The following is a 26,419-nucleotide window of genomic DNA, read 5'->3' on the forward strand; positions in this document are numbered from 1 at the left end:
TGGCCACCATCGGTCTTCACTTTCACAATGCTACAATGTAAAGTACTGAATGCAGACTTGATCTGACGCTTTTCCAATATTGTATGATCATGTTTGCGGGAAGCCAAAAAAGTGATTAGCGATTATAATAGTTTTAACCAGGTTTATTTTACGCGGTAGAAACCACTTGTGGAACTTTTTTCGTGCGATGTCGCCACAGACACAAAAAAACCCAAGCTGAGAACTGAGAATGGTGATAAGCTCCGGCTTTATCCTCCAGCTTTATCCACACGGAAACGTGAAACAACCTTTTTCTTTGTTGTTTTTAAAAAGGATTTTCCCCGTTTCAGGAAATGTCTTCATCCGCCCGCCATAATGACTCTAAAGGCTGTAGTACATATGCCAGGCCTGTGCATGGCGTGGTAACACAAATACAGCTAAATGCGGCATACAGCATATGTGCAGTTTACAAACTTTTGAATAACAAGGGAAAGACGACCAAGATAAGCGACAGCAAATACAAGCGCAAGAGACACGTCATTGTTTTCAGAAAATAGCGTTGTTAGGGCTCCCGAAACGCTGTATTTGTGTGGATAAAACACAGATATGAAAAACAACAGTGATTGGCAGTGGATGGTCTTTGGATGTTAAGATGGATGGTGCTGTGTTTCTAATCTTGTCTCTCCTTCAGTCCAAAAGTGGCTCTTTTGGCCGACGCCATTGTGTTGTTTGTTCTTTTCCGTTTACGTCGTCTTCTTCTTCTTCTGGGACAATAGACAGAACTGCAAGTCTGACGCCACTGTATACATGCAGGAGTAATCTGGGTTCAATCCGGGTATGTTAGTCCGACTAAGACTAGCTTGATTTTAGGGGGACTAACGTGTTAACATCACATTAAGAAAATTCAATTATTGTCTTAGTCTGACTAAAGTCGGACTTCTACCATGCATGTTAACGCCCCGAGTGACACCAAAGAACATTTCGTTGAGCTTTGGCGACAGTACCCTCCGCCTCTTTGACGTCTCCTCAACGGACTACCACGGTAACGCTTATGTAGCCATGATTGACAACTCCTTGCCCCGCCTCCCCGATGATCTATGAACTCGCACAGTTTCGTGAACAATGGTTTGATACATACGTAGTGTTGCCAGTCGCCCGAAACAAGACATGGGGAAACATCGTAGCAGGCATTATTTATCCCTTCTGCTACTTTTGTCACGCATACTTCTCATTACCGTAACTCCTAGACCGATTTATGATATCTAGAAAATTCAAGAACTATGGACTAGCGGATGGATGGATACCAGAAAGCAGAGAAATACTTGTCATTACGGCAGAACTCTTGACTTCCGTGGAGCGACCGTCCAATCGCAGACGAGATTCACCAAGCGCGTCACACGTTTGCGACGTCATCCTCTCTGCGCCGTAAATGCTAAAGGGTTGAATAACTGCCAGATATCGAAAGTGAGAGTTATCTTGGTGAAAGGAGCAGTAGTAAGCACTCGCTCAATTCTGCAGCCATAAAATCTAAAGAAATCCTCACTTATCATGACGGTCATAAGAGGGGGCGAAAGTTACGCACTACAGCTTTAAATGAAGTTGCTGTGGGGTTGATTTATCAAGTTGTGGTTTTGGTCTGAGGGCGTGTGAGTGTGGCGAGAGAGTAAGGGAAGGTGGGGGGGGGATTCAAACACACACACACACACAATCTCTCCCTCTACTGTGACTGAGCATCACTTGCAGCCAGAATTTTAATAAATAAATAAATAAATGCTCTCCTCCGCCCTGTCGCCAGTGCTGTGCGCATTCTTCCTGACGAGCCCCGCGTTATTATTGCCGCGTTGCCACAGCATGTTGCTGCTGCTGCTGCTGCTGCTGCTGCTCCATGCTCTCACACACACGCACACACACACTCACACTCACGCACCACCAAACTCTCGCGGACGCCTTTAATTAGACAGCAGACCACGCACAGCGCCGCCGCCGCCGCCGCGCACCAGCACCTGTCCCCACCTTCACACACACACACACACAAGGTAAGTTGTTGTTTTTCTGGATCAGATTTTTCTATAAAAAAAAAACATGATTGATTTACTAACAAAAAAAAAAGAAAAGAAAGAAAGAAAGAAAAAAAAAGACCGCATCAGGAGTTCCTGGAGAGTTGGCACGCGCCTGCGGCATCTGCTTTGATGTTTGCTCTTTTTTTTTTGGTTTCCACAAGTTCAAAGCGCGTCGGCGTCTGTTGTTGCCGTCGTTGTCGTCGTCGTTGTTGTTGTTGTTTAACGTAGTTTCCGGTCTGCAGGCAGACGTCTCTGTGGAAACAATGCAGCTCAGTCAGATGTAATATATGTGGTCAAATGAGATATATATATATATATATATATATATATATATATATATATATATATATATAACCCAAAACTCAAGCAGTGAAAACGTGAGGCAAATATGACATTTGAGACATGAAGAGTGGGTGTTTTATTAATTAACAGCCTCAGGTTTATCCTCAGGATACAGTTTTTGTGGGAATTATTCAGTCTTTTCTTCATTTTCCACCTTCCAGCTCACAAACACCACACAATAATGTCATTTATTCACCTGTGTGTGTGTGTGTTTATTTCTGCTGACATGAGCAGTGCTCAATTATCCACTCAGACACTTTTTTTTTATTGTTATTATTTTTGAGTGTCTTGATCTCCTGTCTCCCCTTTGGAATGCAATCTCACACCATTGGACTGTTACATAACTTAAAAAGTGAAGTGCCATCCTGCCTGCGTGGGAGTGGATGTGATGTTCCCACTTCCTCGCTGTTGTTTTGCTCGTTAGATCTCGGAGGCACGTTATACTGCAAAAGTGGCATTTTGTGACTCTTCACATGACTGATGAGTTTTCATTTCATTTCATTATTTATTTGCTTCTTTTCCCGGGGTGGAGGGGGTGAGGTGTGACTGCCGTACGAGGGCCGCGTTGCTGCGTTCGCAGAGTGTTTTAATGGGTTTTTATATTCGTCTTGAAGGTGGTGTGTGTGTGTATGTACAGTATATGTGTGTTTGAATTGGGGGTACATTCTGCCCTGTGTTGTGTAGGAGGAGTGAGATCGCGGAGTGTCTTAGCATGACGCTCAGACTCTGTTGGACAGAGTTCAGTCCCTCTGTCTGTCTCTGTGTCTGTCCTCGGTGCAGACAGACCCGCTACAGTAACCTGACTCATGTACATGGCAGGCTTCCCCATCACTGCTCAGGAACTGTCAACATCTTCATCATCGCAGTCGTCCTACAGCCAAACACATGCAAAAAGCTGAAATTCAGTTCAACCCTAAGGCAAATTTCTGTCACTTCTGGCAGATGAAATTCTGACTGACAGACGAGGAAAAAAAACAAAAAGTCACTTGAAGACAATGTTCAGGACTAGTTGAGGTCCGGACGCCTCCTGATGCCGCGTTCACACTGGACAAGTGTACATACAAAGTCAATGCACAGACATGATCTTCCCCTCAACTGGGCCGTGGCTGCGCGCCAATTGCATTTAAATTCTTCAACTTTTGCAAAAACTGGCGCTGACAGTCGACTGTGTCATAATACCAGGTCAAAAAAGAGGCCAAAAAGCTGAAATGAATTTCCACCATTTCTGTAAAATCTGACAGAAATATCTTTTGTTATAATTCCTGTATGACAGGAAACTTTTGGTTTTCGCCATAAACGTCTGCTGCACTTTTTGTCCATTCGGGCTGCCATAGGAACATGCTGGCACAAGATGGCCGCTTCTGTCGGGAGGCATGTCTTTACTGTAGCTCACAGTGGGTTCAATTCTGATGCCGATGTGTCCTTGTGCAAGACACTTGACAGCTGTGATGGCAGCGGTTGAATGGGTGAATTGAATGTGAGTGGTCATCAAGTCACTAGAAAAGTGCTTTAATACAAACATTTATCTTCTCTAGAGTCTATAGTTAGATTTTGGAGATTATTGGTGGTTAATGGCTTCAGTGTGAGTCAATTGATGTCAATTCATTCCAGATTATTTGTCTTCTGATTCAGTGCATTCCAGATTATGTGTCTTCTGATTCAGTGTATTCCAGATTATGTGTCTTCTGATTCAGTGCATTCCCCATTATGTGTCTTCTGATTCAGTTTATGCCAGATTATGTGTCTTCTGATTCAGTTTATGCCAGATTATGTGTCTTCTGATTCAGTTTATGACAGATTATGTGTCTTCTGATTGTCTCTGAGTCAAGAAACAAACATGTCTTTGGTGTTAGTTCATTCTAGATTATGTGTCTTCTGATTCAGTTTATGCCAGATTATGTGTCTTGTGATTCAGTTTATGCCAGATTATGTGTCTTCTGAAACAAACTCTCTTTGGTCCTGAGCATGACTCTGATGTTTATTCCTGAACCATTTTTTATTAGAGATAAGTGTTTGTGAGCACAAACTTTGAAAATGAAGTGGTTTGACTTGACGAAACCTTCCCTCCCTCCCTCCCTCCTTACCTTCTTCCTTCCCTCCTTCCTTCACTCTGCAGCTGCCTCCGAGTGAACAGCAATAATGCAGGCTTTTGTCCTCTTGTGGTCACTCTAACACAATCTACAAACGCAGCATGAAAGTGATCCATCACTCTCACAGTCGAGAAGACTTCACGTGCGCCGCTGATTATATGCGGAAGCGCACGCTTTGAAATGCGATGGAAAATGAGATTAAGAGATTAAGTGGGTGTGCGCTGTTGGGAAAAGATTGCATCCTAAGTGTAGGGCTGGATGATAAAAAAAAAAAAAGAAGGTGATCAATCAAGTTGATTTTGATCAATTATCATGATAAATGAGATAGAACATAGAACATTTTGTATTATTATTTGTTTTTGATTAGATATATACATCGTCTAATGTGTTGTTCGTTCAAGAGCAAAGAAGTAACACTTTTTGCGTCACAAAATGTAGAATATCTTCCTGTTTTTTCAGCGTCACTGAACTCCAAAGTCAATTAATCAAACCTGAAAAGACTTTTAAGCAAGTACATGAATCATAATAAAAAACAAACTCTTAGGAAATGTGTTCAGTTTTTCCATTTTGAAAATTGGACTTGTCCTTATTTGATCTAAATCCCCCTGGCGTTACCTAACGCTCCTTATGTAAAGAGAAAAACTGTGTTTGTATGAAGAGCTCCTCATGCCGATCTGTCCGTCGGTCACACTGTGAATCACACACACAGTCGAGCTCAGGTCAACACGGGAAAGGACAATAATAATGTGACAATAACAAACCATCCAAAGTGTGTGGATCCTGCTGTTTTTTTCCCCTCCAAGCACTCATTATAGTTTTTATTTTATTATTTATTGAGAAATATCTGGCAGCGAGGTGAAACAATGCAGGTTGTTTATTGTTTTTTTTTAAAAAAAATGATTATTTATTCATTTATTTTGAGATGTGACAACAAGTGACAGCCTCTTTTTGGAGGGGGATAAAAGTGGGCGCCGAGCCTGGAACGAGATCGTTATTTGCAGAAAAATTGATGTTTGTCACTGAAAGTGCAGCTTTACTTTTAAAACAACACGCTTAAAAAAACACAAATGTGAAAGAAAACTTTATCTACCATGAAAATACACCAGAGTGTTGAAGAAGCTGCTAATTGAAGACTAAAATGAAGCCTATTAATTCCACACGTCGCTCTCTGTGTTTCTCATTATAGCCGTTTGATTTTGTTTCTGTGGAGACATGCAGTGCAGAGTAAAGTTTCAGAATTTAAATCTACTGCTGAAAAAATACACTTGCCTTTTACGCGAGCGTACAGTAAAAGACGGATAGACAACACGTAAAGTATGATAGAAAAAGGTGGTCAAATCGGGGCTGCAGTGTTGTGGTAATTGCTCATACGTCCCACAGGGGGGCGATAGAGGTGCTGCACTGGAACATTAAGTCTGTCGTTCTTTGGCAGTTGAGACATAGAAACCGTGAAAAAAGAACCATGAAAGTATAAATGTAAGAATGGATTATTGATAATTGATAGTAGCCTCCTATCTTTGCTACTGCGTTAGATCGGGGATTTTATAACGGGGCCCCTCAGCCAAATGTGGGGGGGGGCTTTTTCAGTTAGTGCCCAGGGGCCCACTGGCTCATAATATGTCCCACTATAAATTTACATCAAACAAAATGAGATAACTTAACTTTATGTCTACAAACACTGTAGCAGTGTTTTTACCACGCGTAGCTACAACCTCCCCGATGTAATTCATCAAATTTCGTCATCCTTATTTTTGAATCCTACCTCCAACATTACAAAAAAAAGTTTTTGTTTAATGATTTCTACTTTTGCAGGTTCTTTTCTTTTCAACTTAGTTACATGTCAAATGAAAATGGATAAAAAACACAGAAGAGACACTGTGGGTCTCTCCTGAAGACACACATGAGACAGTTTAAAGATTTTATGACACCGTGATGGATGGTCTACTATATGCTTCTGTCTCTCCTGCACACACACACACACACACACACACACACACACACACACACACACACAGAGTGGTCTGACAGAAGTATTTGAATCTGTACACCAGTGACCCGATATGCTTCTAAAATTATGAATATTCACAGTTATGCTAACAGCTCTTCTCTCCTAGCACAAGTGTCCATTCTGACTCATATTAATGCCTGTGTACGACTTTGTCACACACACACACACACACACACACACACACACACACACACAGAGAGAGAGAGACTACCATGCAGCTCTCACTTCCTTGTCCTCGGCCCCGAGTGCCATTTGCGACTGCGCTCTTGCAACAGGCATCAACACGGACACCTGTCATCAGTCAGCAGGCCACCAGTTGGTCCACTGTTGCCCCCTGTGGATACTTATAGCCCACTGCAATTATGTCCATCCATTAGTCATCCTACGCGCGCAGTGATGGGCTGCTTGTTATACTTAGCCGCCGTCATGGTCACTCTTGATGAGCAGATGAGCATTGTCGATGAAACTCGATGACGGGGGATGAATAATGGGAAACGCAGTCATTGTCAGAGTTTGTCTCGTGTTTTTTGGTTTGTTTGTGAGAGCTGCTCACGCATGTGAAATGTGGTTATGTCAGGGGCAACTAGTTTAGTTTATTCATTAGAGCCGCAACTAACGATTATTTTCTCGATTAATCGTGTTATCGTTTGGTCCATAAAATATCAGAAAACCTTCAAAAATGTTGGTCGGTTTTCGTCGAACCTGGAAGTGATGATGGTCTCAAGTGTTTCTTTTTCTTTGTTACCCAGAGCAAAGAAATGAAGAAAATATTCACATTTAAGAAGCTTAAAAGATCGAAGATCTTGTTTTAACCATGAAAAAAGCTTCAAACTGATTCATCGATTATCAAAATAGTTGTCGATTAATTTTAGGTATCACAACCCAATTTGTGCCCCGAATTGGAACCCTTCCCCAAAGTACGTCTAGGAGAGTGTTGCCGTTTGGCGGCCATCTCTGTAGCTACTTTCTAACAATAACAAATGACGTGACTTCACGCTTGAAAACCTTAGAAAGGTCAGTGACAAGGTTTTGCGACACAAACGTCTTCTCCAGCTCAATCCAAATGCGTGGAAAAGTCCGCCCGGTCTTCTGACGATTGGGCCGCATGGATGGCAGGAAGTGATACTGCGGTGATAACAGTTCATCGTTGGCTTTTAAGCTTTTGGACACAGTTGTGAATGGGCTTAAGCTTGTGAATCTCAACATGATTGGGAGATACGCTTCCCAGTTTGGCTGTTTCTAAAGCCGATGATCGGATGCTGGCATGAAGGGTCAGGATGTGTATCATACTCTCCCGTCTTTGGTGTTTTTTTAGTGATATGTCTCTTTATCGTTATTCTCTTGTTCACAGATTTGAGGGATTCACTGTTTGTTTGTTTTTCCTTTATCTGGTTGATGATTGGCAAGCCTTTAAAGTGCAACACAGATGACTTATCAGCGAGGCGTTTCCGCTGACGATAACACACAGTTCTTGAGAATAGATGAAGCAAAAACACCATCATTAGCAGCGGGCATGCTTGATCCTCATGATCACAAAGATAGAAGACGCTGAGATGCTAATTTCTCCCCGGCAGCTGGAAGATGTGTTGAGTGGAGTGCAAAGGTCGGTTTCTCTTCGCTGGAAACCCGTGCACTTATATCTGTTCCCTCCTACACATGTTACCCAGCAGAATACAAGTCCCTGCACGGTCTCTGGAGGCAAAGGAAATGCATTCTGGGGAATGTAGGAAATGATTTACTCTAGTAGAAGGAAGCAAGAAAACACAATAGGTACATGGGAGGCTGGATGGACAAATGGTCCTCTCCAGATTCTTCTGTCTCATGACAAGTCTGTCATCGTGGAACATCTGGAGGTTTTCGAAATTCAGACCAGGTGGACTTTGTTGATGGTGTGGGGGCGCCGCTGTGCTTTCTCCGCAGCCTGTCAGGCCACTGGTCTGCAGGCGGACAGGCTGCTGCTTCCGTGACGTCGTCCATCTGCATCAGGACGATCATTCACCACAAGCAGCTGTCGGTGATCTCGCTCGTCCTACACTCTTCTCAAAACAAAACAAAAAAAAAACAGAGCTCTACAGTAAAGAACCAGAAACCAGCCTTGCAAGACCAGGGCCGCCGACCTCAGAGTCCTCAGAATCAGGAGGTCTCGCACATATTGCCTCACGGCACTGCACACCCTACACGACACAACCTTGCCAGGAACACTTCACCAAAGTATGACCGTTTTGGCGGCCATCTTGATAGCTACTTTTGAACAATAACACGGGCATGCTCCTCTTGTAAATGAATAGGAAAACAGCCATGAGTTCACTTTTAATGGTCTCGAAACTACACTACACACCTCTAGCCAGCTACTGGCTATAAGATCAAGGTAGCAATAGCGTTATTTTAGACCTTTATTATGGCAAGAAACCATTGTTGGTGGATAGCTTTGATTTGATTTGTTGTTTATTGGGAGGAATAAAAGCATTCTGAATCTTTATTTCTTTTTCTTAATTCTTCCTTTTTGAGGTCTTAAAAAGGTCATTGAAATTGGTTTCCAAAAAATATAGATACCCTGACACGTCAGTGCCTCATACAACCACAGTTTAAAAACAAAAATCTCCCTTTATCCCAAAATAGTTTTACCACTGTCAGCTCTTTCCCCCACTTTAAAACACAAGGACCTGACTCGGCTGATCCCAGAAGAGGAAAACGTGAGTTCGGATTTCCCAAAACTCCACTTCCCCCTGACAACTCCCCACACTCTCCCGCCCGGCACTTCACTTCACTCCCCTCCACTCCTCTCCTGACAAGTCGTGCCTTGACTATCTCTCCGTCTACTTCTCGCTTAAGTGCTCAGCGAGCACCAGCAGCGTCGCATCCTCCCGTCTGTCCCGCTGGGTTTCCAGGCTGCTGCCTCTGCTGCCGCCTGCAGCTGCACAAACACCTTGTTAGAAACCCAGTGTACACGTCTCCCTCTGACAGTTTGAACCTCGGCGCTGCAGAGATTTCTTCACCCCAGGTCTAATTTTCCGTCCCGACTTCTCTCTTTTCATCATTTTCATCTTTTATCTAATCTCCTTTGTTTTTCCCTCTCTGTCTCTGTCTTTCTCAGGGGGAATTACATAAGTCTCCATGTGAATGTGTGTGTGTGTGTGTGTGTGTTATTGCGTTATGTGTGTGGGCAGTGTTGAATTTTTATGTAAGGCGGACCTGGAAATGGCTAGCAAAACACATGGGTCCTGCTCTCTGTTATTTTTTTTCTTTCTCTCACTATCTTTTGCTGTGGATCTGTAATGGCGTGACACTCTGCACCCACTCTGTTTATTCTTTTTAATCCTCAGCTAATTCGACAGTGATGTGTTGTTGTGGAAGACAGAGACACCTGAAGTGCGTCGATGGGTGCATTCACACCAGCCCTTCTTAATCGAACCCCAGTGCAGTTCGTTTGGGGGAGGTGTGAATGGGCAACCGAACTCTGGTCCGCCTTAAAACTCAGGCGTCGGTTCGGTTCAAGTGAACCTAACGCAGGAAGTGGACTACAATGCAGGGCATTGTGGGTACAACACAGCGAAAACAAGTTTGTTCAAATACCATTGGTGCAAAATCTCCAAAGGTCGGCTCCGAATCGTCGTTCGAACCAAAATGGTTGACCGTCTGTTGGGTATAGAGCTTCCCCACCCATTTTTGGCTCAGCTTTTAGCCCCTCCCATTTCCCATTTAACCAACGGGTTTTGTGGCGTGCGAAAAAACGCTATTATTTCAAGGAAAATGAAGAACCTTGTGCGCCTGGACCGTAAAAACCTGCCCTAACTCCATTTGCTTTAACGATAATAAAGGTCATGTGTTTATGTAATACTGTAGCGCGCTCATCGATTCTTTTCTGTTTTTCTGAGGTCGGTGCCGGTCGCTGTCGATACGTTTTTCCACAGTTGTTTGACAGAGTCTGCAGCGACCCCGTCCTCATTATGTAACACTGAGCCCCAGCATTGATTGACATCTCTCCCCCTCTAACACTAGTTACCATCCACTGTTAATGGTTCCACAGACTGACGCACGGATACAACTATATACAATATATATTCATATATATATATTCATATATATATACATATATATACATATACGAATGAAAACAGTATGCATAATGTGTCCTCTAATAGAAGCAGAACAGGTTGCAGCATCTGATAGGGGTGAACTACTCTGAGAAACATTATTATGATAATAATAATATAACACATTATTAATAGAAACATGTAAAAACCTGTCTTTGTGGGGACATTTTGTCTGGGCCCCACCACTTTTTTCAGGATTAAGACCGGGTTTGAGGGTTAGAATTGTGTTTAGGTTCGGTTTTGGTTAAGGGTCAGGGTCAGGCACTTAGTTGTGGTGGTTAAGGTTAGGGTGAGGGGCTGGGGAACACATCATGTCAATGATGTGTCCTCACTAAGATATAAAAACGGGTTTGTAGTTTTGTGTGTGCTTGTATTTGTTGCCTCTTTGCATAAGCACCCACCTTGTCAGGACCAGTCGTCCTCATGGAGACCAAAACCTGGTCCTAAAGAGACAGAACCTCATTTGTGAGGAACTGGTTATGTTTAGAACTAATATTTGAATTGTGGTTAGGTTAAGGTCAGGGTTAGTCATTAACTGGTTATGGTTAATGTTAGTGATAACGCTTTGTTAAGGCGAAATCAGTGAGTCCTGAAAAGAATAGTTATGTGTGAACCTGTGTGTGTGTGTGTGTGTGTGTGTGTGTGTGTCATACTGTACAAGTGTGTGTGTGTGTGTGTGTGTGTGTGTCTCCAACCTGTCAGAGAGAGAGAGAAAGAGAGGGCGCGAGCGGGTGTTTCACTGAGTGGGAATGCCTGGTAGGATGTGGGCATGATAGGCCCCAGGTTTCCATGGCAACCATCTGCTGCTACGTTCGCAAGCGTTCGTCGGCAGCCCACACAGTGTGACATCCAGCAGCAAGCCAATCTGAGCGAGAGAGAGCGAGAGAGAGCGAGAGAGAGAGAGAGAGAGAGAGAGATTGAATGACAACATTACGAGGCCAGAAATAAAGAAAGGTGCAGTTCAAACGAAATGAAAGTCAACTTGTCACTTGTGGATGTGACGACAGAAGGACTAAAGGTGAACAGAGCTGCTTTTAAAACAGGTTTGGTAATTAAAAAAAACTAAATATATATATATATATATATATATATATATGTATATATATCTCAGAAAAGTTGCCTGGAATTATTACGTTTTTTGAAAGTTATGATGGCGAACATCCAAAATAGAAATTATTATTGCACCTTTATCTCTTTCTCTCTCTGAGATCCCGTCTAAAAATAAACCACAAAGAACTAAGAAGGTTAGTCTAAAACCAACGTTATTCTTTTCCTGGCAACACAAATGTGAGAAGTGGTAATGCAGTCACAGTCTGATTGGATTTGGTTTATCTTTTATGTGATGTTCATGGTCTATTAGCGTTAAAATGTCATGTGTCACACTGGCTCCAAATCAATATCAAATCATCTCACTGCTGTCGATGAATGTTAGTCCTTTTTCTATTAATGTATTTTATATTGATTTTCGTGGTGTTTTTATGCATTTCAGTTTTTAAAAATGTGTTTCCAATGTCATGTGACCCACTGGACTAAAAAAGAAAAAGAAGATTATAGTGCTTTGTATTGTTATTTTTGTAAAATATGGTCATCATTATACTATATATGCTATTATTATTACTTTTAGAAGTAGAAGAAGTGTGTTGCCAAATGGGAATGCTGAGTCAGCATAAGTCCTCAGTTGAAAAGATGAGGAAAAGAGTTCAGTTTATGTAACTCTAGACCCGTAACTTCATTTTCAAGTTATGCCTCAGTCGTACGTGCAGTTGGTTAAAAGCAGACTAATTAAAGCTGCTCTAAGTATTTAGTCTGTGTGTGTGTGTGTGTGTGTTTCAGATGCAGGCGGTGGGCGGTAGCCAGCGAGGGTCTCAGCGTGGCTTCAGCGTCCTGGATCGTCTGCTGCTCACTCATCCCGTGTGGCTGCAGCTGTCGCTCAACCACGACTCGGCGCTCTACATCCTGCTCCGAGAGCCTGTCGGGGTGAGGTCCAATCAATCGATAATCAATCACGTTCTTATTAAATGAAAAAAGATGCATACTGGAATACATGTTTCGACACGAAAACATTAACATTATTGTTGTTTATAACAATTTCTTAAGTGTATATCGTCAGTTTTTGTAAGAAACTGCTTTTTTTGAATTTTAATTTAAATCAGTAATAGCTTTTAATGAGCTCATATGTTGTTTTACAGCACCACATTTTTAAATGCTAAAATCTATGAAGACTGTGACAACTTTTTATATGTTTATTTATTTATTTTCCTCATAAGCAATGTTTTTAAATATATATACATACTATAGTTATTATTTATTGTGTGTGTATGATTGTTTATTTGTAGCTATTCTTGTTTCATCATTATTCCTATTAAAATTATTGGTTTTATTATGTTGAAAACCAGTAAATACATTCATAAAGGTTTCAAGAACTAGCACTTTAAGTTGCTTTTTGAATAAACGACACAATAATAGAACGTCTCCGCGCTAAAAGCAGCTTTAACACGTTGGTTTCCTTCATTATAGTTTACGTTTTTCCCTATGTGCACCATCTGTGTCAGATATCCTCACGACGTCTGTTTTTCTTTGTTATTGTCTTGTGTGTGTTTTTTTTTGTCGCCATACGCAGACGTTTCTGGTGCGTAAATGCAGCGCCAGCCAGAGGAAGGTGCTGTGTTTGAGAGTGACGGTGGACAGAAGTGCCTCCTCTGTTAGGGAGTTCTTCATCTGCGAGGAAGACTCCAGTGAGTACAGAACGAGTGGATTGTCATTATCGCCCCCCCTGCTCACGCATCGTTTCTCCTGCAGTGCAGTGTTTACGCTGCAGAGGGTGAAGTGATGTGAGACGGTGAAAAAAAGATGGCTCCTCCAAATTATTTGCAGCTGCCATACAGCCTGTTAAATTTGCAGCCGTCTCCTCACTGCCTCCACAGCTGTCAAACTCTTGTCTGTTCTATTACCAGCTTTCGCCTTGGAGACTTCAGCACTCACTTTCCCTGACTTGTGTCGACTGGTGGCCTTCTACTGCATCAGCAGGTGATTATTATATCATAGGATTATATCAGCTGAACCAGCACTCTCACACTCAAATGACCTGGGGGCCAATGAGTATCTAGTGTGGCCAGTAGGGGGCCGGTCAAGTGAAAAAGAAAACAACTGTTCAGGAGTGGTGGTTTTTGCAGAATTTCAAAAATGCGTTGATATGGACTGATATATAGCCCTCATCACTGCTGTGCTGCCATAAGGTGGTGCTATGCCCTTAACTTAGTTTTCATGTGTTCATTGGGTGCCGTGATCACACCCTTTTGAATCTGCGAGACCTCTTGATAACTTTTCATCTTTGATTTGTTTGGTACAAACTGAAGTGTTTTTTCTATATTACGATCAAAGTTCTCAGGCGAGTTTGTTCATTTAAGAAAAAGTGTAAATCGCCAAGACGGTCGAGTTGAGGCCATGGTCCCGATAGACTTTTCTGTTTGTCTTGAGCTGTGGCATGTGTCCACCACATTTCATTAAATTTGGCACAACTTAGTTTCAGCTCTGCCCTACTTGGTTTGTCCTTTGGGGGCGCTATTGAGCCATTTTGCCTCCACTTTTATGTATTTTCCTTATTTTATAATTATTTTATTTCACCAGTTCTGATGTGCGTGTCTCAGAAATGTGATCTTTTGCAGATGAAAAAAATATATCAACGCAAACATATCCCACGCTAACAATAACAACCTCTACACGGGCATTGGCGCACACAAACAAACGAGTTCCGACTACAAATGGAACACAGCGTAAGGCTCTTTGTAAATAAATGCTCCGCCTTCTCACCAAACAGTTGCAATGGAGCAGTAGCAATGGACAGGAAGTTAGCCAAAAGTTAGCCAAAAGAAGTTGTAGTCAGAAGTCAGAATGTCTGAGTTCCCAGTCAGAAGTTGAACTAGAACGCCCCCTACAGGTTGGCTTTATACATCACAAACTCGTAATTTACTCGTAACTGCACTTCTGTCTTATTTGTTTCTCGTTAAATCAGTTGTAACCATAGTAATGTTCAATTTTTATCTGTACACAGGTTGGTATGCGGGTTGTGTGTGTGTGTAAAATACCACGTAGAGCGTTGTTGCTAACAATGGCTAGCCCAAGACATGTTTGAGTCTCAGTTACACTTCTCATATAAATAGAATTCAGCATAAAAACAGTTCTTATCGAGCAACATCGACATTAGTCCCTCTCCCTCTCTCTCTCTCTCTGTCAAGATCCTGAAACAGATTTGGCACAAACTTTATTTTTGGCTGCACTTTTTCAGCCATGTGTTCCTTGGCTCGCTTGCTAATCCCTGACAAATGCCTGTGTTTTTGAGACGGGAACACCAGCAAACATTAATATGTTGTCTGACAGAAAAGAAAAATGATGTTGAGCGTTAAACTTAAGAATTTTAGCAAATATGATAAAGAGATAGCAAACATATAGACTCTAAGGTGATAGATGGTAAAATGTTTTGGTTTTTTTTGTCTTGTCTGCAGAGATGTGTTGCCTTTTCCACTGGAGCTACCAGAAGCTATTGTTAAAGCCACAACTCACAGGCAGCTGGAGGCCATTTCACACATGGGACAAGGTACAGCTTAACTTAACTTAACTTAAGAGGTTGTCAGTCTTATGTCACTTGTTCAGTCCGTCACAGGTCCAAGAGAATGTTTCCTTTTACTGAAGAACTCTTATCCCTTTGTCTACCTTGCGACCAGACTTCTGGAGCTCCCCAAGTTCTTCAGACCTCCAAAACGGACCGTTGGACCCATTCGCATCAAGCAGCAGCAGCAGCCAGGCCCAGACAGTGGTGACGCAGGACCGGTGTAAGCCGCCAAACCGAGGCAGACAAGGCAAAATCTGTTTCATCAACCCGCTCTTCCTGCAACTAGAGGTTTGCAAGGTTAGTGGAGAAGGATATGTCATTATCCAAACATTACAAACATTACAAGTGCACCAGTCAGGGGAGATTTTTTTTCGGGGCGTCCCCAATCTATTTCACAGATTTTTCGCCACCTTTTAGTTCAGGATCATGTGAATATGCAGCATACTTTGGAAGTGACTTATTTACCAATGTATTGTGATTTGGATCACAATAGTTGGACACTTTAACTAAAAATAGGTCCCCATATAGCAAGGTTGGCAAACACTGCTCCTAGTTTGAAAAGTGAAGCCTTGCAAATGGGACAATCTCTTCTACTTCTCACCTGATTTAGGTCAGTAAACAATTTCCTGTGGAGTTAATGGTCTCAGTCACTAGTTTCAGGCCTGAACCTGAACTTTCACTACATTCGTTTTTGTATATACGGTCTATTCTATAAACCAATTTTCTCTACAGATTGAAGCAAAGGGAAGGACTCATCTGCGCACACTTCCCTTTCCCAAGCACACCAGGGAACTACGGTGGCCTGTGTGTACCAGAAAGGACGTTGTTTTTTGTTTGTGCTAGTTCTAAATATGAAAACATGTTGTCCACATTTGTGCTGTAGAAATGTGGTAGGATGTAAGATGGCCGCCTCCCTAAAGCAATTTATACATTAATACAAACAAAAAGAAAAAAGCCTCCTATGTGTCATACACACATCGAACCTTTAAATTGTCTTGAACCCACTCCTTTCTTTTCCTCAGCAGCCACAACTCACAAACCACAGTGCCTCCAACAAACGGCACCGCTTCAAGCGCAGCATGCGGCTCCGGCTCTCCGAGACCTCCATGAATCTGTCCCTCGAGGGCGTCGGCTCCTTCTCGCCGCCGCCGTCGGTGGAGCAGCCCGACGGCTCAGAGAGGCTGCAGAAGGCCGGCACTAACCCACAGAGGAGAGTTCACGCCGGGGCCGGAGTGCTGAGGAGAACCCCCGCTGTATCGCCAGGGTCTGCAGAGGAAGAGGACATGATGTCCGTCTATGTGCCTGAAGTAATAGGTTTTTGTATTTCACGTCATACCACATTTTTTTATACATGTTTAAGCTTCTGAAAACATGATAATGCTCCCTGTGGTTGACCTGATTATCGTCCACAAACATAATCTGTGAGACACCAACCAAAACAGTAGCACATCGCTGCAATAAAGGATATTTTTTGTAGTTTTACAGTGAAAAACAAGTCAAAAACATGCATATTTGTCACATTTCATGCACATTTCTAACATAATATGAGTTATTGTTATACCTTGGACCAAGTTGTGTTTGGTAATAATTGTTCGAGGTTCTTTAAAACCTAAACTTAACTTTAGTTTATTTACAGCCATAATTGCCAGAAACAATGCATGGTGTATTATTGTGTAATTTCATGTCATTTCAAGTTCAAATCTGTCTAAAATCCCCTCATATTCACTTGTTGGTCAGTCAGTTGTATTATTGTATATTTTTTAATTAATAAAACTTTTCTTTTTTTGCTGCTAAAGACATCTGCCAAGGTGGAGGATCCTGCAAAGCCACCGTCGTCAGCCCGAGCAGAGGATTCCGGCATCGAGGTGGCGGTTCTGGCTCACGAGCGTCGTCCCGCTCCGTCCCTGGCCGAGCTGGACAGCAGCAGCTCCTTCAGCAGCATGGACGAGGACAATGGCTCGGATTCAGATCCAGAAAGCATGGTCCAAACCCAAATGTACGCCGACCAGCGCCCCCCGCTGGTGCGCTCCAGAGGCCGCGGCGGGATGCACCGTATGAGCGAGGCTTTTGTGTGTTTCTTTGCTCCGGACAAGCGGCTGACGCGACTGGTGGAGGAGCTGTCCAGAGACAGGCGCTCCATCTTTGGCGGCATGGTTCAGGACTTCCTGCTGGCGCAGAGGGAGGTGCTCAAATCCCTGTCTTCATCTTCATCCTCCTCTTCCTCCCCCTCTCGGGTGACTTCCATTCAGCTTCTGCAGGGTCTGCGGCTCTTTCTGTCCCAGGCGAAGTGCTGCCTGCTGGACAGCGGAGAACTGGAGCCTCCCATTGAGACTCTGGTGCCAGAGAACGAGAAAGGTAAACAAAGGGAAAACTGACAAACACAATTGAATCAAAACACTTTATATTTGAGTCCTTACTTCATCCACGACTTTTCTGGTCAGAACAATAGACTACGCTGCTCAATTGGTCGACAGACGTATGTCTTCCTCCTCCACTCCACTAGGTGGTGGTACACCCCCTTTTAGCTTGTCAGAATTAGGCAGGTTTCAGTTAAGCATGCGGCCAGTTGTGAACTTAAAGCCTGAATTTCCTCTCCACCGGGTCACTTGACAGGCTTCAAACACTGCTGGTGCGGTTGCTAACATTGTCGACTCGCAGCCAGAAGGTCACCAGGTCAGATCCTGGTTTGACTGAGGGCCTTTCTGTGTTTGCACGTTCTCTCCGTGTGCAGGTGCTTTCTTACCGAGTTCTCCGGTAAGTCCAAAACCATGCAAATTAGGGATCAGGTTCATCGGACACCCTAAATCAACAGTAGGAGAGTGAATGGTTCATGTTGTACCCTGGACTGGCGACCTGTCAGCTGTCTAAAGCTGTGTTTCCGGGCCAGTTTCGGTTTGGTGCGGTACATATTTTCATGTTATTTGGAATAGTACCAATATAACCGGCGCCAAGTGATCCATTTTTGGCACCCTTCCCTTGGGGTACCAGAGTAAAATGGTACCCCAATAGTGGAGCTAGTCCGGCTCTAGCTGGCCAGCTGTTCGCTGTGTCGCATTCAATGTCGTGGCTCGTTGTTGTTGCTGACTCAGGGCTTTACCCTTCCAAACGTACCGTACTGTACCGTGATAGAGACGCGGCATATGTCGGCTGGGATTGGCTCAAAATCAGTGGATTGATTGGATGAACAGCTGCTGTACTCGTGTATTTTAAAAGTCCAGTTTCAGTGGGACTAACATAATGTCTTTTTTTCCTAATGTAAATGTACGGACTAATTGAAAAGACCGAGGCCACAGGTCTGTGGAAACGGCCTTTTTTGAATGGCGAAAGTAGTTGGGGTGGGGGCGGGGTCGCTGTCAGAGTCCCACTCTTTCACTCATATTGTCTCGTATTTAGAAAACAGCATTAGGAAAGTCCCGCCTTTCACATCCACTGCATTCAAAGTGTGATTTTTTTTCTCATTATTGTAGACACGCCGTAGTGTGTTACTTTGGAAGCTTCGTACTCGGATCCTTTGACACAATCTTGTGCGTAGGTTTGTCTTCTTTTCTCGTGTGTGTATGTGTGTGCGTGTGAAATGCGTGATGAAGGATGGTTGCCTGGCATTGCAGAGGCTTCAGGGGAGAGCAGGTTGGCCGCTGCCTTCCTTCCTTTCCTTCCTTCCTCTCCTTCCTCCCTTCCCGTCCGTCCTCCATGCACTCTGATTCTGATTTATCTCGCATTGCGTCGGTGGGAGGCATTTGCATTTTTTTTTCTCCCCCTCGTTTATCATAAAAAGATATCACAGTCCCACGCTCACTTGAAGAGCAGCACGATTCAGTGGAGGCTGCGAGGGGAGGGAGGGATAGAAATAGGCAGGTTGAGATGTAATCACACACAGATCTGTGATAAATATGGGGAAAGAAAAAAAAATTCAACAGTGCTTTTTAGGAGTAGACATTTACTGACACGGCTGTAATCGGATTACATGTAATCCGGTACTTTGCGGAGCTGGTGAAAGGAAAGGGGAGGCTGGGAGTGAGCAGAGAGGGAGGTAGAGGAGAAGAAAATGGAGGGTGTGAATGAATAATTAGGAGGGGGAATGATATTGTAGAGTGTATGCACAAAGAATGATGGATGGACAGTGTTTGTGGAGAATTGTTAACCACATTACTCAGCACTAACTGCAGGAGAATCACTCTCACTGTGTGTGTGTGTGTGTGTTTCCACGTGTGAGAGCGTACATGCACACGAGTATCTCACTGTTGTCAAGACAAACCAGGAGCAAAGAGATATACCATATACAATATACCAGTATAGGTAAATTAAACGTCTAGCAGCTACGCCCTCCTGTGTAGATGATGGACTAATATATATATATGTATATATATATATATATATATGTAAGTAACATTAAAAATAACTACAACAATAATTATACTAATAATAATAAATTAGTAATACTCCACATTACAGTACAGTAATAATACTACTAAGTACTATACTATTGAAATATTCAATGGTTTATCAAATATTAGAATATTCTAAACTCCAGGGTCCTCAGTAGGTAGCGTCTTGAGCTCAGAGGAGCAAACACACTTAATGTCCACATATGGGGCTTTTCCGCGACAGTTCAAGCGCAACTCTGGTCTTTGACACGCCTCTCTGGTCACTAGATCCCCAAATATACTGATTTACATCTAAAAAGAAGTGGTTTATCCATTTAATTACACCGTAAATGTATGGCTTGTACAGTTCTAGCATGGCTTGGTTCAGCACTGTTTCTTGCTAAACCCGGATAAAGCACTTGGGCCCGATACTTGTTTAGTTTTCTGGATGTGCCCCCCTCATGGCTGGGGTTAATTTTCCAGTTGTCCAATTAAATGGGGAGCAATGGGTGCTGTCCTTTTGGGGATTTGAGCTGGCAACCCTTTGGTTATACGCAGGGCCGGCTCTACCTAATTTTGTGCCCTAGGCGAGATTGCTCTCCGGTGCCCGTGTGTGTTGGGAGGGGGCTCCCGAGGGCTTGGACGGCCTTTTCATGTCGTTAATAACAAAAGCTTCACCTGTCTGTGACCTGACCTCTGATCCCGTCATGTGATTCAGCAGCACCACATTTTAGGAACATTATTGTTTATTCATTTGTTAATATTTATTATTTGCAAGAGAGAACACACAAATGAGGGCGACTGGGAATAGAAAATCATTTTTATTTTCATTGTTTTAAAAATTTAAAACAATGAAAATTTGTTTTCATTGAAAAATTTTTTTTTTTTTTGCTGGAGGGGCGCCTCGCAGCGCCCCTCCAGCAGATGGCGCTCTAGGCGACCGCCTATATCGCCTATGCCAAGAGCCGGCCCTGGTTATACGCCAACTTTCCTTTCCACTAGGCCATGGGCTGCCCAACACAGTATGACTGTAATATTGTGCCCTTATTACCACATTGTTACCACTGGTATTATGATGGTGTTGGGTCAAAATATCGATGTGGTGATATATTGTCGTCCTTCCCCGTGCAAGATGATAATCAATAAGGCACTCTAAAGTAAACAGTCCCTGCCAGTTTCACTCGCTGGGTGTCACTACTTCATGTCTCCTCACGGTGGCGCTATTCAAATGAATGAGAGACACTTAACTGAAAGTTACCTGGCCAAAGAAGAGGGAGTTTACAGCGGGATAATGGTGGAGAAAGCTACGTTAAGAGAAGCTCCATCCACGTTATATCGCGATAGTATCGCGCACCATGTATCGTGTATCGTGAGCTACCCTGGGATTCCCACCATCATCCGCGTTGATCTGACCCTACAACTCATCGCTTAAAGAATACAAGGAAACACAATTGTGGGTTCACTACTTCAACGAAATATGAGCTAGAGTAATAATGTCCCCCCTCCCTCTGTCCTCAGACCTGGCGCTGGAGCGAGCCATGTTCTCCTGTGTGCTCCGGCCTCTCAAGGCCCACCTCGAAAAAGCCCTGGTAGCGTCGCACAGTGAGGACGGCTCCAGCCAGCGCCTCACCCAGAACCTGCTCCGTCTGAAAGGGGACGCCGCCATGGAGCGCCTGGGCGTGCGGACGGGCGTCCCGGACAGCCGCGGCGTGGAGCGCGTGAGGCAGAAGCTGGTGCTGATGCAGAGGACGCACTCGCCCATTGACAAAGTCCTGCTGCTGCTGCAAGTGTGCAAGTGCGTGCACAAGGCCATGGGCTCCTTACATGGTGAGAACCAAGCTTGTTGGTTTTTTGGTGGTGATTCATCTAAAAAAAAAAAAAACACACAACTTTATTTCATCTTCCTGTATATTTCTTTCTTTCTTTCTTTACAGGACAGGAAGTGAGCTGGGACGACTTCCTGCCATCGTTGTCCTACGTGATCGTGGAGTGTAACAGGCCTCACATCCTGATCGAGGTGGAGTACATGATGGAGCTGCTGGAGCCGTCCTGGCTCGGAGGAGAAGGTACGAACCACAGGACCTGTCTGTGTCTGATGAGCGGTGTGAAAACTGTGCTTTTATTTTGAAACCTGTCAATGTGCTTTTCAGCTGTTCAATCAATGCGAGCGCTCACTGTCTGTGTGTGGGAGGAGAGGAGGGTCACCACGTTAGTGCAGCACTGATCCATCCCATACATTTTACACAGTCGTTTTTCACCAAAGCAGGGTCGTCTGAACTCAAATACCCATGTATATCTTTGTATACTTGCTTTAAAATGAGAATAATTTGGTTTTTGTTGGGCTTTCTGGTGTGTGAAGGCCACCGTAGTTCCAATCAACTGTTGTGATACAGATGTAAATATGTCGATGAATCAGTTTCAATGTTTTTTTTCCCACAATTTCTCAGTTTCTGAAAGAAGACTTGAAAAAGTCAAAATTCTGAGATTAAAGTCTGAATTCTGAGAAACAAAGTCAGAATATTCTGAGATTAAAGTAAAAGTCAGAATATTCTGATCTTAAAGTAAAAGTCAGAATTCTGGGATTAAAGAAAAAGTCTGAATTTTGAAACTAAAGTCAGAATTCTGAGATTAAATTCAGTGTCTCCACGTGTTGTTCTTGCTCCCAGGCGGTTACTACCTGACCAGTGTGTACGCCAGCCTGTGTCTGATCCAGAGCCTGGACAGGGAGACTCCGCTGTCCGGCTGCCTGACGCCGGACGCCCAGGAGGCGCTGAAGGAGTGGAGCTGCAGACGGAGCCGGGAAGCCCAGAGACAAAAGGAGAGCCAGCAGAGTCAGGTCGGTGGAGAAAAAAAAACAAAAAAACCCAACAATGCTGCGACTGTAGCCGTGAGTGACAGCGCGGAAACACTGGCAGATTCGTGTGTGGGTTTGAAACGGTGTAGTAACGCCCGGAGTGAAGTGTGGACCAATGTGTGGACAGAAGGAACTCCTGTTTGTTATGCAGTGTAAAACTACAGGCTCAAATCTGGTTCAAATTCATCAAACCGAGTACAAATACTTTGTTACTGTACTTAAGTACAAAATTCACGTATCTGTACTTCACCTTGTTATTTATATCAGCAGCAACCTTCCCTTTTACTCCACTACATTTCTATTTATATATAACTCTCTTTGTTACTACCAAATAAAATCAGAAGAAGAAGAGTTGAAGGACACATATAGACTAGCAGAGCCAGGAATTGAACCCACAACTTTCCAGTTGAACGACAACTCGCCCTACCACTGAGCCACCATGGCTCAGTCCTAAATCCTCACTTCTAAAACTTAAGTATCGAAAGGAATTTTCTGATATAAAATGTACTTAAGTACAGTAAATGTCTTATACTTTAAGACTTTTACTTAAGTAATATTATAATAAGTGACTTCAACTTCTACCAAAGTCATTTTCTGGTAAGAGGATGTTGTACTTTTAGTTCCTTTTAGTTACTTTATACAAGACTGTTTTTTTTTTTTACAGCTTTTTATTCAAACAAGCAAGTCCACGATTTTAATTTGAAAGTCCAATCGAGACACTTCCTGTTTGTTTGTTTGAAGCCGCGCTCATAGTTGGGACTGAAGTGTCAAATATGGACTTTAACTTCACTTTTACTGAAGTAATATAATTAAAAAGTGACTTCAACTACGACACGTTTTCCCCCAGCTGTCAAACGGCGACACGGGCGAGAGGATAATCCATCAGCAGTGATGAGATGTGACGACCTACATTTGTAACAATGGCAGGTGATGTGGAACGAGCAAACGGTGACCCATATTTGGCTCAGGGATGATCTTGGGTATTAACGGGATACTATGCCATTGTATCTGAACCAGTTTGGGGGGTTATGTTTTGTCTTTATCTCACAGTTTGAGAGCAATTTTTACCACTGAATACGGAACTTTCCAAACGGTTCTCTGTCCCACACCAAAGTCCATAGAGAAATTGAGCGATTTAAGCTCACGTGGACACGTCACCTTTTCGGTCCACGGCTTCCTTGTTTGGTAAGTTTGTGTCACTCGCCCGAATCCGAACAGAGAATTCCAAACACGGCATTGAAGCGCTGAAACAGTTGAACTCACTGATGGAGGCGGCAGCGGGTCAACGACTCCCGTGAGCTGTAATGTAAAATTGCTGATTCTGTCAATGGACTTTGGTGTGGGGGGACAGTGAGTGCTTCAAAAAGTTTAGTTTCCAGCCACAGAAAGCTCTTTACCGGTGAGGGAAAAAAAAGCAGTAATCTTTTTCTTGAGACACTGCAGACTCATAACACGTGTCGATTTTTATTAGACGTGCTTTTTTTTTTTTTACATGTGGCTAAAATTAGTTGTTTCCCTTCTGTCCCCCTGCTTGCAGCCTCGTTTCTCAGCACTTTCATTTTCTTCATCTATCCTTAAACGCTTTCACTAACACTTAACTGTGTAAGTACCTCGCATTTTCTAGAGGTCAAGGCACAGGTGCAGAGGTCAGGTGACCCACACACACACACAACACACACATGTGGAGTCCTGAGGGGGATTAGTTTTTAAAGGTAATCCTGTGATCTGAGGCTGCCGGCTTACAATGATGGGGGGGTGGGGGGGTGGGGGCATGCACTGATGCACACACACACTTTCACTCAGACTCTCCTATTATCAGTCCCAGCCCCAGATTTTTTTGGGGTGTAACCGTCGCCTCTGACGAGATACGCGAGAGCGGCATTGTCGTCCACGTCCAACGTTTTCTCTGTCTGGTCACGTGGTGCCTCACTCTGGCTTCAAATAGCCGATCTAACTCACCCGGCAGCCAGATTTTCCACTGACACAGGCGGGGATCAGTGAGCCAAGTGCTATGAAGAAGTGGGCGGTCAGATAACATGAAATTTATTGAGCTGCATCTACCCAGCGAAGCAGGCAAACACAATATGCACACGGACAGCGAGGAGCTCACTGACTCTGTAAGTTCTCGCCGTGGCAGACCTGTTGATTATAATTGCTGCTGGTGTGTGTGTGTGTGTGTGTCAGAGGTGTGTGTGTGTGTGTGTGAGGATTCTTAAGGTTTGGTGTTTGTAAAAAAAAAAACAAAAACAGGATTATGGTGTGTATGTTTTGCCAGCGTGTGCCGTGTGATTTAAACAGGGGGCCGCGAGGGCGCGTGTAGGCGGTCGTTATATAATAACTTATGGACGACGCGGTTGTTTGGAGAGTGGCACTTGTCAGCTTTTGCGCTCGATTCTGTGGCTTCATTTTGTTGTTGTTGTTGTGTTTGGGAAGGCGTGGAAAAAAAGAAAAAAAAGTTTGCAGCAGGAAAAGCTGAACCCAGCCGAGCATCAGTTTTAGAGGAAAGTGGATTATATTCCTATGAATTTTGGATGTGGACTCACTTTCAGAGGATTCTCTGTGGAAGCCTTTTCTTTTCTTTTCTTTTCCTGCTGCAGGTTACACATCCAGTCATGTTTATTTATATAGGACAGTCGGAGTTTAGCCAAGAGGCGTCACAAATATTTATATAAATATAAATTTTACTTTTAATTTCACACAAAATATGCCTTTTTTTTTTTTTCAGAAAGCTAAATCACAGTAATATATGGCATAACTGTGAAATTACAGAAGGAAATAGTATTAGTAACATACTGTAGCGAGAGAGCAGCAACAGAGGGGAAACCTTTGGTTCTTCAACAAGACGCAAGGACCTGCTGTGAGACTGGATATCAAACTTCAATATTTTTGTTGTATCGACTGGATATCGAACTTTTTGTTACCCTAAATATCAAAATATGAAAAAGTATAAATATGTCCGTATAGATATATTATATACAATAAGTAGGAAGTGATGTGACTGTAAATATGAATATGAATGTGTAAAAACAAACAGGTTATGCAGTGGCACGAGTATAAATGGATTGAAAGACGATAATATAGAAAGTAGGTTTTAATGTGTGATGTCATTTTTTTGGCTAAAACTGATTGGTGTCGTTCAGGAATTGTATGGAGCTGAATACAGGGTTAAAATGTATGAAAGTACAGTGTTTGAAAGACAAATATTGTGGATAAATGAGGCTCTTGTTGAGTTTGTGTGGGAAGCCTTTGTTTTAGAGTGAATTTCTCTTGTTGTAGTGGATGATCTGCCTGCGTGCCGCGTGCACCGCTCTCTCTCCTCCTCTGGCTCCAGCTCTCTCTCTCTCTCTCCTCCCCCTCTTTTGCCCTCACTCTATAAGCCTCTTGACCTCCGTGTTGCATGAAAACAGTGAACACTCACTCCTCTCTCTCTCTCTCCCTCCCTCCCTCTCCTCCTCCTCCTCCTCCTCCCTCGCTCCAGAGGTGCGTTCGGATACTGTTCCAGGACGGGGAGCGCAGCGCTGTGCGGACGTTGCAGTGGAGAGCCGGGGAGAGCAGCCAGGCTCTGGCGCAGCTGTGCGCCTCCACCTTCGGCGTGTCCGACCCGCAGCAATACACTCTGTACTGGCGCAGCGGCGGCGAGATGAGGGCGCTGCCCGCGCAGGCCCAGCCCCAGGACCTGGCGGGCCACAGCGAGGGAGGCCCCTCGCTGTCCTACCTGAGGACCGACCACGACTTCAGCAAGATGCGGCGGCTCACCAGAGGTGGCGCTGTGGACCTGAGCGAGTCAGTGTGTGAGGAGTGAGTGGGAGGGACGGGAGAACGGAGGGAGGAGGAGGAGGAGGAGGAGGAGGAGGAGGAAGATGGTGGCTCTCGCTTTCTCTCTCTTTCTCTCTCTCTTGTTCTGTCTCTTTCCCTCCGGCAGTGTCGTGTCTCATCGTGGGTCAGGACTTGTTGTGAAAAAAAAACAAAACAAACTGCAGCTACTCTCCAGACTCGGAGCAGACCTTTAACGGTAAACT

At 43.7% G+C, this 26,419-nt stretch overlaps 2 protein-coding genes across 20 annotated transcripts in view; one reads left to right on the forward strand and one right to left on the reverse strand.

Moving 5' to 3' along the window:
* Window positions 1-26,419, reverse strand: part of LOC122766468 (calcium/calmodulin-dependent protein kinase type II delta chain) — a 557,529-nt gene that overhangs the window by 325,101 nt on the left and 206,009 nt on the right. The window lies entirely within an intron of this gene.
* rin1b (Ras and Rab interactor 1b) lies at window positions 1,869-26,219 on the forward strand. Its single transcript, XM_044021336.1, has 12 exons — window positions 1,869-2,015; window positions 12,407-12,550; window positions 13,194-13,308; window positions 13,528-13,600; window positions 15,076-15,167; window positions 15,295-15,479; window positions 16,205-16,489; window positions 16,979-17,537; window positions 21,065-21,373; window positions 21,481-21,612; window positions 22,213-22,382; window positions 25,879-26,219. The coding sequence occupies exons 2-12, from the start codon at window positions 12,407-12,409 to the stop codon at window positions 26,200-26,202; spliced, it is 2,388 nt and encodes a 795-aa protein (XP_043877271.1). The 5' UTR covers window positions 1,869-2,015; the 3' UTR covers window positions 26,203-26,219.

The sequence above is a fragment of the Solea senegalensis genome, linkage group LG3 (assembly GCF_019176455.1).
Source record: "Solea senegalensis isolate Sse05_10M linkage group LG3, IFAPA_SoseM_1, whole genome shotgun sequence".
In the NCBI taxonomy this organism is placed as follows: domain Eukaryota; kingdom Metazoa; phylum Chordata; class Actinopteri; order Pleuronectiformes; family Soleidae; genus Solea; species Solea senegalensis.